This window comes from Chrysemys picta, chromosome 8 (assembly GCF_011386835.1).
Source record: "Chrysemys picta bellii isolate R12L10 chromosome 8, ASM1138683v2, whole genome shotgun sequence".
In the NCBI taxonomy this organism is placed as follows: Eukaryota; Metazoa; Chordata; order Testudines; family Emydidae; genus Chrysemys; species Chrysemys picta.
Window position 1 is genome coordinate 47,994,917 of NC_088798.1, and position 18,269 is coordinate 48,013,185.

An 18,269-nucleotide genomic window follows, 5' to 3' on the forward strand; every position below is an offset into this window, starting at 1 on the left:
TAAACAAATTTAATAGTCACAGGTTACCCTGCTCACTGAGGAACCTAGCTTTCAAAGCCTCCCGGATGCACAGCGCTTCCCACTGGGCTCTTCTAATCGCACGGCTGTCTGGCTGGGCGTAATCAGCAGCCAGGCTATTCGCCTCAACCTCCCACCCCGCCATAAAGGTCTCCCCCTTGCTCTCTCACAGATTGTGGAGCACACAGCAAGCTGCAATAACAATGGGGATATTGGTTTCGCTGAGATCAAAGCGCGTCAGTAAGCTTCTCCATCTCCCCTTGAGACGTCCAAAAGCACACTCCACCACCATTCTGCACTTGCTCAGACAGTAGTTGAAGAGTTCTTTTTCAGTGTCCAGGGCGCCTGTATAGGGCTTCATGAGCCAGGGCATTAGCGGGTAGGCTGGGTCACCGAGGAGCACTATAGGCATCTCCACATCCCCAACAGTTATTTTCTGGTCCGGGAAGTAAATACCTTCCTGCAGCCGTCTAAACAGACCAGAGTTCCTGAAAACACGAGCGTCATGAACCTTGCCCGGCCATCCTACGTTGATGTTTGTAAAACGTCCCCTATGGTCCAGTGCTTGCACCACCATTGAAAAGTAGCCCTTTTGGTTAATGTACTGGCTGGCCTGGTGGTCTGGTCCCAGGAGAGGGATGTGATTTCCATCTATAGCCCCACCGCAGTTTGGGAATCCCATCGCGGCGAAGCCATCTATGGTGACCTGGACGTTTCCAAGGGTCACTACCTTTGACAGCAGTAGCTCAATGATTGCGTTGGCTACTTGCATCCCAGCAACCCCCACGGTAGATTTGCAGACGCCAAAGTGCTTCGCGACTGACCAGACTGTCTGGCATTGCAAGCTTCCAAAGGGCTATGGCCACTCGCTTCTGGACAGTCAGGGCGCTCGCATCCGGGTGTCCTTGCACTTCAGGGCAGGGGACAGCAACTCACAAAGTTCCAGGAAAGTTCCCTTCCGCATACGAAAGTCTCGCAGCTACTGTGATTCATCCCAGACCTGCAGCACTATGCGGTCCCACCAGTCCGTGCTTGTTTCCCGGGCCCAGAATCGCCGTTCCACAGCATCAACATGACCCACTGCCACCATGATGTTCACGGCGCGGGGTCCCATGCTTTGCGAGAGGTCTGTGCCACTCTCAGACTTCATGTCCTCACCGCGCTGCCGTAGCCTCCTCACCCGATTTCTCAGCATCTGCCTCTGGAAAAGGTGGATGATAAGGTGCGAGGTGTTGACAACGGCCATAACTGCAGCGATGGTCGCAGCGGGCTCCATGCTCACAGTGCTGTGGCGTCCGCACTGTCACTCACCAGAAATTTGCGCGAACTGATTGCCTGCCGGCGCTTTCAGGGAGGGAGAGCAGGAGTGACGGTTGGATGACAGTTACCCAAAACCACCCTCAACACATTTTTTTCTCCATTGGGTGCTCGACCCAGAATTTCAATGGGCAGCGGGGACTGCGGGAACTGTGGGATAGCTGCCCACAGTGCACCGCTTCCAATGTTGACGCTTGCCCAGGTAGTGTGGACTCACAAAGTCGAATTACTGTCCTTAGTGTGGATACACACGTTCGACTTTGTAATATCGATTCCACATATTCGATTTAAGTACAATCGAACTACTCTCGTAGTGTAGACATACCCAGACTTGTGGGACTTTAGCATGTATGCTAATACCGACCTTGTCAGTGTTAAACTTTCAGCTGTCCCTCTCTGTACTCTGGAAATCTTCAAGGGGAGGTTTAGGCGACTGCAGCCCCTCTGCATTGCCTCCTGGCTCCCGCCAGAAGTAAGGCCTTTGCAGATCTCAATCAATCTGCTATTGGGGAAAAAGGACTCCTCTCTCTACCACTTCCATGGAAGGAAGGCACAAACCCTACTCATCCACTAATGGAAACATTTGGGGAGGCAGCCCATATAGGGGACAATATAGTCCCACATAGAGGACAGTATAGTCCTATCAGTACAAACAAAACCAGTCAGAATATAAAATTGTACCCTATTAGTATCTTTCAGTAGAGAGTAAGGCAAGTACTTAGGAGCATATTCCATACTCCATCTTTTCAATAACGGAGAGGATATGACTAGAAGTGGTACACAATTCTAACAGATGTACTTAATGTCCTATTGACTGTACTGAATGTTTACCTTCACTCTGCTTATCTAGTTCAAGGATTTAGGTTTTCAACTGGGCTTATTTCAATGATTCAGTATTAGTGTAATTCTCCACTGTTAATCTGTCAGTACGGTCATTAGTCCAATCAAATCCTTTTAATTATCATAGGTCTGTGCAAAATTGCATAAGGTCATTTCACATTTTCTAAGTACACACCTTCTTAATTTTCCAATCCATGTAATATTTATACTAAAACACTAGACTCTTATTACTTCCCAATAAGAAACTGTACTTACAACACCTACCCAATTTTCATTAACATTTCTGGCTCAGCAGTAAACATTTTTATTAAATATTCAACTATTGTGTGATTTAGAAAAAATTACTATATTAAAACAAAAATCCCACCACTGCCTTTATTTGAAATAACTAACAACGTCTTCATCGAGTATATTCCCCACGTTCTTTGTAACTCTTTTGCAGGAGGCTTGAAAATGTCAGGGAATTTCTCACTCCAAAAGGATAGGTTACAAGGAGAAAAACAAGATGGGGGAGCTGCCTCTTGAAATTCCTTTTACAAAGAAAGCAATGGAGTTGCTTCTGGATGTGGTCACCTGAAAAAACTGTTAGTAACCTCGCATTTTGAAAACTTTATTCTACTACCAATGATTAGCTGCAAGAAGTTCCATTCACTTTGACTGAAAGGCACTACTCCATTACCACCAGTTCGTCAAATAACATAATTTTAAAAAACAGCTCAAGTGCTGTCCGTGTAAAATTCATGACAGAGTGAGATTCTTCACTGTTCAGATTAATCCTCGAAGTAGGGCATACATGGGTAGTATGACACCTTGAACATCAATCTGACTAACTGAGGCAGTAAGCCTGGGGCATGCAGTCACCCATCTGATATTTTAAATATTGTCAGAGTCTAAAATCTCCATCCTACAAACACTAACTTTGAACTTATTTTCTTTATACTTTAAACATATTGAATAATGAGACATCAAGAGTTTATCCATTGTTCAAATGTGAACACCTGCTTTACATCTCAAAGCATATTTTCAGCACAGCAACACAAGTGTGATGTATTATTTACTATAATTAGCTTATTTTATAACTACAGTCTTTTTCAAACAAACACCAAATTACTCTTTTAAAATAACCACAGCTAGCAGGACTAGGGTGACCAGATGTCCTGATTTTATAGGGACAGTCCCGATTTTTGGGTCTTTTTCTTATATAGGCTCCTATTACTGCCACCTCCATCCTGATTTTTCACATTTGCTGTCTGGTCACCCTAAGCAGGACACTGACAGCAACATGCATATAATTTAGGGAAAGATGTAAAGTATTACTAAAAAAACCTTAAAGATAAAACTTGTGTTCTTAATCTGTGACATTTTGATATTATATAATCGCATTACTATTAATCCCTGCTCTAAAACAGAGTCAAGAAGTTATATGTAGACATAACTTTCTCCCCTATGCCTTTTGGCCTCTTCTTTCTTTATGGTCATACAGAAGATTAAAACTCTCATTTCCAATACATTGCTAAACAAGTAATATTTTGACTGTTAAGAGGGCAGCTGTATAATGCAGAAAGATCATTGTAAGAATGTCACTATGAAGTAGACGTAGTTCTGAAAATAGATTACGGATTTAATTTCTTTTTAAAAAAATCAGAAAAATAAAGTTAATCTTTAAACAGATTAAATGCCATGAAGTGCTCTGCTTTTTTAGGATAAGATTTCTTCAAAAGAATGAGCAGATAATACAGAAATTAACAGCTAATTTGTTTCTGATTATGATGACCAAAACTGAAGAGTTAAATGCATCTGAATTAGTGTGTTAATCTTCCTCATCAAAAAAGCACTTGAAACCTCAGCAAGCTATTACTTTGGAGGATTGGACTTCAGGGATCCTTTCTTTTGCTAAAAAGAGTTTGTACAGATTTCTTACAAAGCATACAAATTCCACAATAGTGCTGCTGAAATTGCAATGTACAAAAACTGCCTTTCAATTTACCAAAAAAGTTACATATTTTATTTTAGAAGATCCAGATAGTAATCTGTTCAGAAAAAGTCTGATTATCACAATTTAGTCACATATTTCCACTTTCACTTTGTCAGTATAAAATTTGACAAGTAACTTTTACACTCCATCACAGTTACATGGTCTAGTGCACTCCAGAAAATAATTTCTCTTTTATAGATTTGAAACTGAACAATGAAAATGGTTGAATCTTATTCTTTTCAAATACAAAGATTAAAAAAAAAAAGTGAGTAAACTGCTGTTAAACTAACACTATTTAAAAACATTAACACCATTTCCCTTTCCTGCCCCCACTCCCAATACCAGAAGTAACTCATCAATTTATTATTGAAGACAAAGGCATTATACAGTGACAGAAAACCTTAGTATTGTTCAACTATTATAAATGAAATTAAATCAAACTGTGTAGCAACATTTAGAACGCTTTCCCATTGTTATTTTTAAACTATGTGCAACAAAAAAAAGTAATAACTCATCTGCTTTTCTCTTTACAAAAAGGTATTCTGATATGTGCATCATGTGCCATATTTTAGTATAGTACATTTGGCTGGGAGTTCTGAGGGCAGAGCCTCTTGCCAGCAATGGACCCACTGTGAATAACAGGTGCTCACAGATTAAATCAAATCCAAAGTGAAGTTGCGAATGACATCTAGAGCTCCTGTGTCAAAGCCACATATATCCAACATCCCTCTATCATCTGGGTCTGCTATGGTAAAGCCATTTGATGTCATTCCACAAACGATCAGTTTAGCTGGAATACCCATTTTCTAGAAGTAGGAAGGAAAGCAAATAAAGCATTTTCAGTACACCAGAAAATACACACAATTTATAAATCAGCTAGGGCCTAATCCTGCAGTCCTTACTCAGGTACTCCATAGTGCACTGATTCAATGATGATGGCAGCAGGAGATTTCATGAGTAAGGATTGCAAAATCTAGCTGTTAATATTTTTTTAAACCAAAATAAAAGTCTTAGTTTGATTTATGTGAAAATGAAATAAACGCAATCAGTTGCTTTTACACACCACCAAAGCCTATGGTCAGGAATACACAGTTAACCCACTTTTCAGCACAGACTATTTCAAATGGAAACATTTAAATTTTCTATGGACTACATTTTATATGACTGTTGTCAGTAATGGCCATCCAATCATCTAATAGGAGGAATAGCTGCATTTATGGATAAAGCATAGCTCTTGCAGTCAGATCAGGTCTCAGCTCTGCCACAGACTTCTTGAAAAACAACAAGGAGTCTGGTGGCACCTTAAAGACTAACAGATTTATTTGGGCATAAGCTTTCGTGGGTAAAAACCTCACTTCTTCGGTTGCATCCGAAGAAGTGAGGTTTTTACCCACGAAAGCTTATGCCCAAATAAATCTGTTAGTCTTTAGGTACCACCAGACTCCTTGTTGTTTTTGTAGATACAGACTAACACGGCTACCCCCTGATACTTGACACAGACTTCTTGGTGACCCTTGGCCTAGTCATTCAACACCTCTGCCTCAATTTTACTCAACTGCAGAACAGAGGTAACACTTACCTACCTCACAAGGGTGCTGTGGTGATTAACTACGTTTTTAGTGTTTGTGAAGAACTCTGAGGTCTTCACGAGTTATATAAAATAAAAGGTATAATATGAATATAAATTAAATCTCTTTCCTACTGAGGATGTCAAAGATCTATTATGTTCAGAATTTGAACAACATTTTATTACAGTGGAACATGTTTATAGTGAAGTAATTTTTCTGCAGTTTGACTTCATTATAAGTGAAGTTTCATTTCAAATCGACTTATAGGGAGAAAGCTTACAGAGCTTACAAGATCAGCACAAGAAAAGCTACTGGAGGCTAGTAGCCTGCCGAGCTAATAACTTCAGTAGCTTTCCTCCTGAAAAGATAATAAGTAACGTAAGCTCTGCTTTCAGTGGCTTTTTCACTCCTGTTGATCTGCCTTCTTTGCAGGCTCCCATAACCTCATACTGGCAGCTATTTCTATACAAGTTTTTACCTCATTACTGAAAACAACTCTATCCCAAAGCACTGAGGAATATCAGAACTTCACTTTTTTTTTGTACAAGTAGAATTTCACTGATTTACCAATCATATATCCAATAGAAAAGTTCAAAAATTCACTAAGCATGTCAAATTTTGTTACAGAAACTTAAACACATGATGTAAATATTGGGCCAATAATTAATGAGAAATTTTTATCTGAAAATTACTGTTTTTCCCCCCCAAGATTTATCTGCAACGAATGCCATTCATTTCTCCCTGAGTGTACAAAGAACCTTTTTTTCTGTAATACAAAAGCATACATTTATTGCATTAAACCACAAATGCTTTAGTCTCTAAAAGAAATTTCTGAACAATTTAATATTTTTTCCACTATTGTATGAGAGAACAATGATACTGTATTATCAGAAGGTTATTTACCTCCCTGTACTCCTTCAGAGCAACTGCAGGATGAATATTTCCAGCAAAGGTCTCATTATCAGTGAACACAATAAAGACATCAGCAGCTGTGTGTGTTTTTTGAGCCCATATCATTGGAAGAGAACAATCAGTGCCACCCATTGGAATCTAAAAATACATAAGAATATTATTAAGAACTGTATAGGACTCTTCACCATAAAATTCTGGAAGTATTACAGTGATATCTTATAAATATTATCCTTTCATATTAACAGCTACGATTAACTATCCAACACCAATGTGGCCCTGAATTGGAGGACATGAGAAAGTTAACAGCTTTCCTACTTATATCTAAAATGTAGCATTCAATGGGTTACTCTTTCTTTGACATTAATTGCATTAGAAACATTGAACATAAAATGTATCAAAGTATATTTAAAAACAATTATGTTTATTTATAGTGCTGATTGAAAATATTTCAGTGATACAGTGTTTTGTTAGAAAATGCAGATTTATCAACTTGAAGTGTTTTGTTGAAAAATATTGGGTTTGAGGAACTTTTGATGAATTAAGGGTAGCATTCCAACAGTGAAACTAACCAGAATTATGTCAAGTTTAGTCAGTAGCTACTGGGTCCCAATAGCATATTTCCTCTTGGAATCACAATGTGTTGTTTCCAAAACAAATTTTTTTTCCAGAATTTTCAGTTTGTGAGAAATTTCTAAAAATTGGGTTTCATTGCTACCCGAAATGAAACCAAATTTCAAAATACTGAAATTTCTATATAAAAATTTCAAATGTCAAAATATTGAAAGTTCCCACAAACTGGAAATTTCAAGTTTCAGCCAGCTCTAGATATTTAGAAAGTAGTCAAAAAGAGTTTGTGAGCAATTATGGATAAACTGAATGTAAATTTCTCTGAGGATGGTTCTTTTTTTGGGGGGGGGGGGGGAGGGAGGAGGAACCTTAACCAAAATGATAAGGGACTCAAGTATAGCTTACAAGCAACTCAATACATTGAATTTAGCTTTAAAAAACTATGTTTAACTTGAGTGGGTTTGAGATGGATGTAGAGGAAATATGATACCTTAAGAATATGAAACACAGTCTTGACCCTTCAACAAAATTGATCAGTGCCAACAAAACTGAAAACATACAGAAAAATAAGGAGTAGCAACATAAAGGGAAAATTAATAAGTTTAGTAATTAAGAAAAGTCTTTCTGATGGCAGACAGACAGTGAAGTTTTTTTCCTTACAACTTAGTTATGGCGACTAACTCAGCAGGCCCCATCCTGCAATGCAACATGCATGTCCACTGAAATCAGTGGAGTTCCAAATGGGTGCACAAGTCTACCTGTGCTCATCAAATTGTAGGACTGGACCCTGGATTTTGGCCTTTTTTACCCAATACTGTAATTGGAGGCTAACCTAACCACTGATGTCAACTGGAGTCTTATCCAACTGCAATGGGCTTTGGATAAGTCACCAGAGGAGTTTATTTCCCAGAAATTGATAAATTTTATGGCACGTGCTGTTGTAAAGCACAAGTTAACAGCACTGAAAAATATGAATTAGAACATTGCAGTGACTATGCAGAATTGAAGATATAAAGATGACTGTTTATACTGTTGCTTTGAAAATGTAAAGTACTTTATGTACTATATGCAGAAGCTTTTTTGGTAATATTATAAAAAAAATTACACCATTTTGCCTTACAGAATGTATTGTTCTCATCCATTTTTTTAAGTTTATGAGATTATGTGCCAATACCACTTCTCTAAAATGAAGTGTATAACTATTCAGATAGTAAAGTAATATGATTTACTTGACATAGCTTTTCAGTTTTTCTTCATATATTAAGAAAAGTATTTTACTAAAATGTAGAATAAATTTACTACTAGGATTAATGAGAAAGCACAAATTAGAATGCAAATACTAAATCGCTCAAATTATGTCTTAATTTTTGGCAATAGATTTATCAGAATTATACAGTAACTACAGTACAACAAAGTGTTCACATACTTCAGACATTTTCAGTAATACTTGAGGTAATGTCATGTCTTTTGTCACTGGACAGGGGACCATTTCATGCGAAAAGGCAACAATATTGGAATCTTTCTCTGTGCGTGCAACAACCTGGGAGAAAAATAAGGTTTTGGGGAATTAGGTCAAGTATTTTAATTATATCACTTTGTAATTATCTGCAGATTGTTTGTTTTGTGATAATTCAACATATTTTCTACTAAAAACACAAAGCACCAAATTAAAATAATACAGATATGACTGACCCCCAAAAAAGTGAAGTTAATGTTTCAACTCTACCCTTAATTTGCACGGATATCCTAGAGTGCCTAAATATTGCAGCAATCCAAGATGAACTAATGGACCTAATCACTATAACAAACAAACAAAAAAACAAACAAACCAAACCAAAAAAAGACACCTTAATTTTTAGTTTCTAGTTACAAAGTTAGAATTTTTTCTGTTCTCTCTCTCTTTCCTTTCTGTTATAGGAAACAGACTACATTTTGAACATGGTACATTTCTATTTTTCTATATTCCTGAAATTTAAAAAAGCACAAGAAATTTCATTTTAAAGTTTAAGTTTTAAAAACAAATTGACTACTATTTGAAAAGTGCACTGGAGTATTTTTCTATATTACATATCTCCAGCAAAGTAATTGTAAAACCTAAAAAGGAAAAAAAGTATGTATTTTCCTCACAATTTAAAATATTATCATCCTTTCTAAATTAACATTCCATATGTGTGAATACATTCCTCAAAGCATGGCTTGATGAGATGGATTCATGGGAAAATATTTTCCCAAATCACTTTCAATTCAGTCTGCATTGTGCTGCAAGGAAAGTGATTTTAAGACAAAAGCAGCCTGAAGACTCCTCTAATATATGCTGGGTACCAGCCTAGGTATTTAGGCTGCTCTTATTGATTCTGGTTACCAACCGTCTTCAGGGGCCTTTCTAGCAACCATGCATAAGGGTGTCCTGGCCATATTTTCTATGCCAGAAGCCAGGAGGGGGTTGGCACAGAAGCTACTTTTGGTGGCCCTATGCCACTCACAGATTTCCACCATGCTTAAGGAATCCTCTAGTGGCATCTTGAAGACATCTTTGTGCCAGAAGAGCAGTACAATACTGACTCGCTGTTCTAAATAATCAAGCCTAAAGAATTCTGGATGGCTACAAGAAGAGATCCATTTCTTACCATACACATTGCTGCAGCAACTGTACTAGCATTGAGCACACTGCCCAAAACTCTTTGTGTCATGGAAGCACTGACATCAACTGCAAGCAAGAAACGCTTCCCTGTTGGTTCCACTGTCTAAACAATGACAGAAAAAAACATATATATAAAAATCTCAAAATACGGATTTATTTTCAACTCTCCCCCTCTCTCCCTTTTCTATTCCAGGAGAGTATATTTTAAAGCAGCTAAACAAATCAAGTGAATGCCCCTTCTCTTTTGACACAATATTAAAATTACTAAACCTTTGCTACAAAAATTCAATACTATGTTACATGTTACATTTACATAATGCCTCTCATGCAAAAGATTTCTAAAATGATTTGCAGAACCTTTTATAAAAATAGATAACTTTATCTAGCTCTGAAATACAGAGCCAATCCTACACAAGTAAAAACTACACAATAAATTTTAAGAGGAAAAGAGCAACTTGAGCTGTTCAAAGTAAATGGGAATTTAGCTTAACAGGAGGAAGTTACCCATGTTTAAATCTTGCCAAAAAGGAGATTAAATAATAACCCTGGCTCTGGTGAAAAATGTCTTGAAATCTTCATTGATGACACATGGTCAGGACCCCCATTTTTCATTTTATTTGAGAGTGCCCATGGAATCATGCTGAGCTATTGATTCATTACAGAAATTTGTCAGAAAAGTACCTCCCTCTAAATCACCAAATCCACATAAAGTTCTCTCAAGAAACAAATGAAACTAACCATACAACCAGCTGCTGAATTCCATTTAGCCAAACAATTATTTAGGTATTGTTTAAATGCAAAAGTACTATGACTTCAAAATATTAGTGACAGAACTTACAACGCAATGTAACCTTTTAAGAATTACACCCAGCTTACTTCAACATTTACCAGCATTTTTTTCCATGAACAGATTAGTAACTAGTGTAATTATAGAACTAATTAACTGGTGCATAATATCTGAAAGTCAATGGACATAAAAATGTGGCAATAAAATGCAGTCTTGACTTCATAATATTCTGTTTCCAGGAAAGGCCCTGACACCCAAGGGAAAAACCAACCAACCAAAACCAAAAACTAACTAGGTAACCGAGTGTTTTGGTTAACTCAAAGTTATCTCTTTCTAGCTTAGCTTCATTGTTCATATATTCCTCAACTGAAACTGTTGGTTATCTGAAAACATTATCATACTGTGTTTTACAAAATGGAATGCTATCAGCTGATGAAAGAACTTTATTACGTAATAATTTGATAACATGATTTAGTAATATATTTTTATTTTGTGCCAATGCTTTTGAACAAAGATGGATAGCTACAAAAGTTAAAAGGACCCTACAGTTTAAGGTGCCTAAATAAATGTGGGGAAAATTCAATTATGGGGAGAATACTTCTCCCCTAAACACTTCAGATATTAATCATGCTTATCAGAAAGGCACATTTATATCACAGATCATAAAGTTATTTAAAGCTGACTGCACCTCATGATAAGACATGGCTAACAAAATGACAGCAAAAAATCTGCCTCTCAATTTAAAATAAACAACCTCCCACACAACATTAAGCTATGCTTAAACAAAAAACAAAACCACCACCCATTTTGGGCCATCTAAGTTAAAAAAAATCCACTAACAATGCACTGGATAGCTGGAAACAGATCCACTTGCACTATAAGAAAAAGAATTAAGGCAGGAGACAAAATGTCCTTTAATAGTCTTGATGTAATGGGATCAGCACCCACCTCTCGCAAGTGCCCCTTTCTGGTTGGGGTGTCTGCGTTCCTTCAGTTTTGGTGACCCCTTTCAGGGTTCTTAGGTAGTTTTCCAGTGACGCAGCCCTCTCACCGAGTCTCACACACTAACTGCATGTGAACCAGAATGAACCCCTTCCGGGGTATCTCAATACCCCACTGGTGGTGTTTCTCTAGCCCTCTCTGGGCTCAGTCTTTAAGTAATCCCAGCCCTGATGTGGGACCATATCCCCAGGGCTTCCTCCCTGGATCTTCCTGCAGCCCTCCAGAGGTTCACTCTCTACTCAGTAGCAGCCCTGGCCCCTGCTAGCAAACTGTCTTTGGCTCAGTCTTAGCAGCCAGCCAGAAGCCTCTCACTCCCCTGGTCCCTGCCAGCAAACTGTCTGTGGTCCTGCTGCTTTTCCCACCAGGCATGCAGTCCTTTCTTCTCCAGCACCAAGTACCAACTAACTATTGCTTTGTTCTACAGTTCCTTTTTTATGGCCCTTCTGGCTCTTGATTGGCTATTCCAGCAGCCTCTCTGATTGGCTGTTTCCTCGCAACCACTCTAGGCCTCTTGGAGGACCTCTCCACTGCTCCTTTCCAGGAATGGGTATGGCAGAATCCTGAGGCCTCCAGCAGGGGGCCTTTGGGCCTAGTCCACCCCATCATACTTGGAGAGAATTTTAGGACCAATCTCAGTAAGTAAGAATACTTGTGTATCTTATTGCTAACTCTGCTTTAAAACACTCCAGATATTTGCAAAGCCAGGCTTATGACTTCTCTAGCAGGGAATATGATAGTTAAACAGACCATTACCTTGAATGTTTTGTAAAAAGAAACATCAAGAGCTTCTAAAATGTCTTTATCAGGAAGCCACCGAAGTTTTCCCCGGTTTCCATGTCCTGCTTTGTAGGTTTCTAATGCAACCAAAACATGGAATGGATGTATTCGGGCCTATAAACAAAACATGCTTTAAAAATACATTTAAAGTACAAAGTTCAATTATTGCAGAAAATATTAACTACAATTGCATTCTCTCTCTACAGCTGCAATTATCTGCCTTATTTTATTGTTTCTTCAAATTTTTAAAATACAATTATAGGCACTCTCTGTGCACTTATTTCCTAAATTAAAACAACAAAATAGAAACAAATGTGGCTATGCACAAATATATCCACTTTAGTCCTCACATCCCTTAAAACAACATACTTAAAGAGAGAAAAAAAGGTTATGGGGCTGCTTGCACCTCTGTCCCCTTTCTGGTCTCCTCAGCTGTTTGGCCTCATACCTTTACTTGACTCAGGGTGGAACTTTGCAATTCTCCCACTCTTAGACCTGGACACAATTACCCTTCAAAAACCAGTGATATGCAGTGACCAACAACCTTCTTAAAAATAAAAGTATTTTTTATTTAGCAGTAGGAACAAAGCTTTAGAGAAAAATGATTTTAAAACGAACAGTCTACACACACGTCCATCTTAACTAAATTCCCACCATTTCACGATGGCGACCTATGTAAGCCTAGCTTCTCCAGACACCCCAGCAGGTTCCTGTGTCTGAAGCTAGTTTAAGTCTGGTTACTTGCTTAAGTCTCCTTTTTAAAACAGTCCTTTTTAAAACCTTCTAGAGTTCTTTGTTCTCCTGTGCCTGAAAAGTCTGAGCCATAACCAGTTTCACAGGCTGGCCATAGGCCAGAGACAGAATAATTAAGTCCAATAGTTTTGGCATTGTCCCTTACCAACTCTTAAGTGTTTGCTGATAAATGGCTATATTAAGCGATTCTTCTCCTTCTGACCTATATTGCAGACTACCCAATTGAGTTAAACCAATTTTGTCATACAGCAAACACTATCCCAACAACAAGGCCAATACAGAACGTAACTTATTACAGGGCACCCCCAGAAATTTCACAATGAGCTTTACAGTATGCCCTAAGGTTAACAAGTTTGGGCTCTGGCAAACAAGGGAGGAGGGTGAAGCAACTTTAAAAAAATTCAAATTACCACAGAAATTTTTTTCCCAGTAGCTCTCTCTCATTTATATTGAGAGAACTCTAGATCCACTGCCTCTGCTAATCTCAACTGTGGCAGTATACCATGGCATGAATCATAAATCACTCAGCTAATCAGGTACCCATACATTTAAGGCTTTATAGTTATCAACTCTTTGAATTCCACCCAGAAGCTTACTGGAATCAGTGCAGATCATACAGCACTGGTCTAAAGTGCTCCCAAAGTGCAACTCCACTTAATAAGCAGACTGCAGCATTCACACTACCTTCAGCTTCCAAACAGTCCTAATGTGTACCCTGTGCACAGTGCATTGCAGCAGTCTAATCTTGAGAGTTAACAAAAGCATGGATAATTGTTTCACCAAGGTCCTCTCTCTCACAAAACATACATAAAATTGCACTCTTTTGATCAGGCACAGATGGAAAATCTCCACTAATGGACCCAGGCGCATCTCAGGATCTAACAATACCATCATAGTGTGCACCTGTTTTACAAACTGCAGTGACACTCCCTCTGTGAGGGGCCCACCAACATAAACTCAATTGTCTCTGGATTGCTTTGCAGCCACCTAGCTTTCATCCATGCCTTAAGTTCATCAAGGCATTAGGCAAGTTGTTCCATTTCTCCAGCTAGGTCAGATGCTATGGAGATGTAGAGCTGTGTGTCATCAACCTACTGACTGAATTGCAGCCTATGTCTCTTCACTAACCCTCCTAGCGATCATATACACTTAATCAAAGAAGTGACAATATCAAGCCCTGCAGCACCCTACATGAGTGCTTGGGACAGAGCTGAAGCTGCCCATAAACACCTTTTGAATTTGTTTTGAAAGAACAGAATCAAATAGCAGCAGCTCCACCCATCCAAACTTGTTCGCAAACAAGTCAACAAAAATCTCATGGTCAACTGAATGGCAGATCTAAAAAAAAAAAAAAAATCAACAGGCATACTTTTAGACCAATCTAGTATAAGATGAAAACATCAACAACAACAAAAAACAAAACAAAAAACACCTACAGGGCGGCCAGAGCGGCAGAGCAAAATAAAAAACCCGTGCAGGGCGGCCAGAGCGCGGGTGCTGGGGGACTCCCGGCGCTGCAGACGTGCCCTGGGCAGCAGGGGGAAGAGGGAGGGAGTGGGGGGAGAGAGAGAAGGGGGGCGGCCAGGGCTTCCTTCAGCGGGGCGCTCGCCACTCAGCCCCTCCTGCCGCGCCGCCTTCTGGGAGGGCTCCGCGCTTCTCCGGTCAGCGGGCAGGGAAGGACGCGGGCTGCCCTGCCGGGCTTGCTACAGACCTGGCACCAGCTGGGGCAGATGGAGCGCGCAGCCTGCTCCCAGCAGGGCGCTCCCCTCCTCCACGTCGCTGCCCCCTACAGGGCGGCCGAAGCGGCGAAGCAAAAAAATAAATAAATAAAAGGATTTGAGGGAATCTGCCGCCCCAAGCACGAGCTTGCTTGGCTGGTGCCTGGAGCCGGCCCTGCTGGGAATCTTCTAGCTTGGAAGATTTGAGGGACAGAATACAACCCTGTTAAGCATTCTCCATCTTAATAACTGAAAGAGATTTCTTTTAAGTTGATCTACTGTAGCACTTAGATAGGGTTTCATCTCAGAGCTAAGTGAAAAAAAGAAATCCTTTTTCAAAATAGAAAATTGTCATTTTTATGTATTAAATATGAAAGTACGCTGCCAAATTCAGTTATTTGAAACTGACTTTTTTGGAAAAGTACTATGTTAGCCTATTGGAGTGGTCCCCAAACTTTTCAGGGTCATTCCCCTCCTTGTCCATGTCCATACCCACGCCTCCTGAAGCAACATTCAGGCTATGCGGACAGGGGTAAGGGGGCTGAGGCTGGGATCACAGCTGGGGGTAGGGTTGGGAGCAGAGCTGCGGCTGGGTTGAGGTACAGGCTGGCAGCTGGGTCTGTGGCTGGGTGTGGAGCTGTGGCTGAGGGCCAAGGCTGAGGATGGGAGCAGGGGCCATGGCTGGGGACAGGGCCGGAGCAAAGCTGGGGCCAAAGCAGGGCTGGGTGGCGCTCCCTCCCTGTCCTCTGTGGGGGCTGGCCTGGGCCCCGATGTGCCTGCCTGAATGTTCCTCTGTGTCCCCCTAGGGGTTACGCCCCACAGTTTGGGGACCAACCAGTCTATTGTCTCTTACGTATTTTAGCCACTATTTTTTATTTTGCTTTACTAATTTATTTTTTCCCTCATTTTGTTCTCCTTTACTGGTGTTTATGTAGCTTGCTTGTGCCAGCAGGAAAATGTGAAGGTCCAACAGATCTAAACATGTACACACCTTCTCCCCTCTTTCGTAATAGCGCCTCCCCTCTTTTGGTCACTCCTTTCCCTGCCAGTTCTGATGCTATAAGCTTTTTGGAGGGATCTAGGAAAGAGGAGACCCTTTCTTCTGACAGGCTTCTGCTCTTCTGTGGGCCTCTTGGAGAGGATCCTGGAAAATGAAGATTCCTTGACTGCAGTCTTCTCTGCATCATCCCCAGTCCATGGAAGGCCCAGGGAAGGAGCCACATCCTGAAGTCCAAGTGTCTCATCCATCACTGTCGCAAGGACCAACCCACTTTCTTCCCTCATTTTCTCAGCAAGTGCCTCAAAAGGCTCCAATAGTAAGGGGGGGTGGGGGGAAGAGTGTGTCTCCCCCACTTATCATGCTTTGTCTTCCTGTCTTGGCTCTATGCACTTCTCCTCCACTTGCTTTCCTAGTTTCCTCAGGGATCATTAGGAGTGAGGAGATACCCTCACAACCTCACTCCTGCTCCTTCTCCTTGTGCAGGGGCCTGAAAATGGAACGCATACCAGGCTGCTCTTCCACTCCATTCCCAGGCTTCTGCTAGACTTTTCCATTAACAATATTAAAATTTCAGAAATTCATAAATGTAAAGTATTTCTAATTATATATTTCAAAGTCTGAAATAGCAACTGCTGCACTTTTATCCCACTATTGGAGTAGTTTCAGAAGACCACGTTCAATTGATTACTAAAGCAGTACATAAAAATGCTTAAGTTATAACATTCATGCATGAGACCAGCAAATGAAATTCTCCATGGCTCCAACTCAGGAAAACACTTAAGCATGTACTTAACTTTAAGTATTTGACTAAGTGCTTTCCTGAATCCAGGTTCATAAGCAAAGTGAAGTCAACTGCAGAATAGTAAAAAAATAACAACTTTCACATAAAAAGGTTATCTTTGATTAGCAATTATTATATGTAATTGGATCTATGTCAAAACATACCTAAACATTTCCCATCAATACATACACTTCTGAAGTTTTTAAGAAATGCAATTTAGGAAGACAATCATACCAGAAGTAAAAGCACCGAGTAGTGAAAACAGTTCTTACCTTTTTTAACAGTTTCTCATTTCTCAGTCTTTCACACACTATTGCTACTTCTGGGCTTGCTGGTTCAAGTACTGAATTTGCAGTCATCTTTCCTAGATTCCTCAACATTGCTGTAATGGGCATCTCCTGCAACAATGCCTTCCACACCTGTTACAGTAGTATACGGAAGAGGGGTGGAGGGGGGGAGACAACATTTTAATTTGATGAGAGGCTCTGTCTGGTGTATACACAAAACATCAAGCAAAATATGCAAACAATGTATTTTAAAATGTCAGAATTATACAGAGAGCTTCATCATGTTAAATTAACTACTTATTAATTTTTTTAAAAAAGCTTTAAGGGTTCCATTTGGATAAAAATATATTTTCAGCAATCCCAAATTGTCAAGATAAACAAGACAACAAATTTTAAAAGGGCACTAGTTATTTGTTGCAAGATGTTAATATTTACATACACATACCCACCTCTTTAGATTTCAAATGGTTTGTTTGGAGATGCTCCCTAACTAACCTATACTCTTCTATCAAATGAATAACTTCCAATTCATCTTTCGTACGTTTCACTTTCTCCACAGCCTCCAGATATTTTAACAATTTTTCAGTCTCAGAAGAAAATTCCTTGTCTTTATATGCCTCTTGGACTTCCTTCCACCCCTTGGTGATATACTTAGTAACTACAGCGAGTCCTATTGAAAGACAAAAATATTTTCCATTCAGGATTATGACCCAGATACCAGAGAGTTTAGTAAGTCTAGCAGGAGAGTTGGTTAGAAGGATGCTTTTAACTATGGTTTCATTCCCAGAACTGCTAGCCAGCTATCAATAGAGTGCGTCTAAGTTAGAACACTACAGTCAAATACATTAGGATGCACAATTCAGAATACTTTCCAAGATTTATTTTATTTACTGTATCATCTCCCTTTGGAAGGATGAAACTTAATACAAGTCGTCTTCTTTACAATGTTTTGTCCCCTACTTTACTCCACAGCAAGCACAGTGTTGTGAAAAATAAGGGGATAAAACTAGTGAGAACATACAATGAAAAGATGACTGTCAATCTGCTATGTATAAATATTTCAGTTACCCCAACACGCTACAAAGCATTAAAGCATTTTGAAGTAATCTGCATTTTTTAACATATAAAAATAAATTATATTTGAGGAGAAACAAAACGGTGACCAAAGGTAAAAAATAATGAGGAAACAACAGATCTGGTTAAATAATGAAAAAATAAATGTACTTGCCAACTGATAGGGAAAAAAAATCAACTAAATGATTTGTAAGAATTATTCAGCCATCTCTTGACAGCAGTCACAAAAAATAATGAAAGACCACATTTATT

At 39.4% G+C, this 18,269-nt stretch overlaps 1 protein-coding gene across 3 annotated transcripts in view; it reads right to left on the reverse strand.

The window, feature by feature from the left end:
• Window positions 1-4,157: 4,157 nt before the first annotated feature.
• Window positions 4,158-18,269, reverse strand: part of RO60 (Ro60, Y RNA binding protein) — a 30,736-nt gene continuing 16,624 nt past the window's right edge. For all 3 annotated transcript variants that reach the window (XM_005306874.5, XM_005306873.4, XM_042840705.2), the window contains exons 3-9: window positions 17,393-17,613; window positions 16,929-17,075; window positions 12,381-12,518; window positions 9,825-9,941; window positions 8,624-8,737; window positions 6,622-6,768; window positions 4,158-4,956 (exon numbers count right to left, since the gene is read on the reverse strand). In XM_005306874.5, the coding sequence (XP_005306931.1) occupies window positions 4,804-4,956; window positions 6,622-6,768; window positions 8,624-8,737; window positions 9,825-9,941; window positions 12,381-12,518; window positions 16,929-17,075; window positions 17,393-17,613 (1,037 nt within the window). In that variant the 3' untranslated portion in view covers window positions 4,158-4,803. The remainder of the gene's footprint in view (window positions 4,957-6,621; window positions 6,769-8,623; window positions 8,738-9,824; window positions 9,942-12,380; window positions 12,519-16,928; window positions 17,076-17,392; window positions 17,614-18,269) is intronic.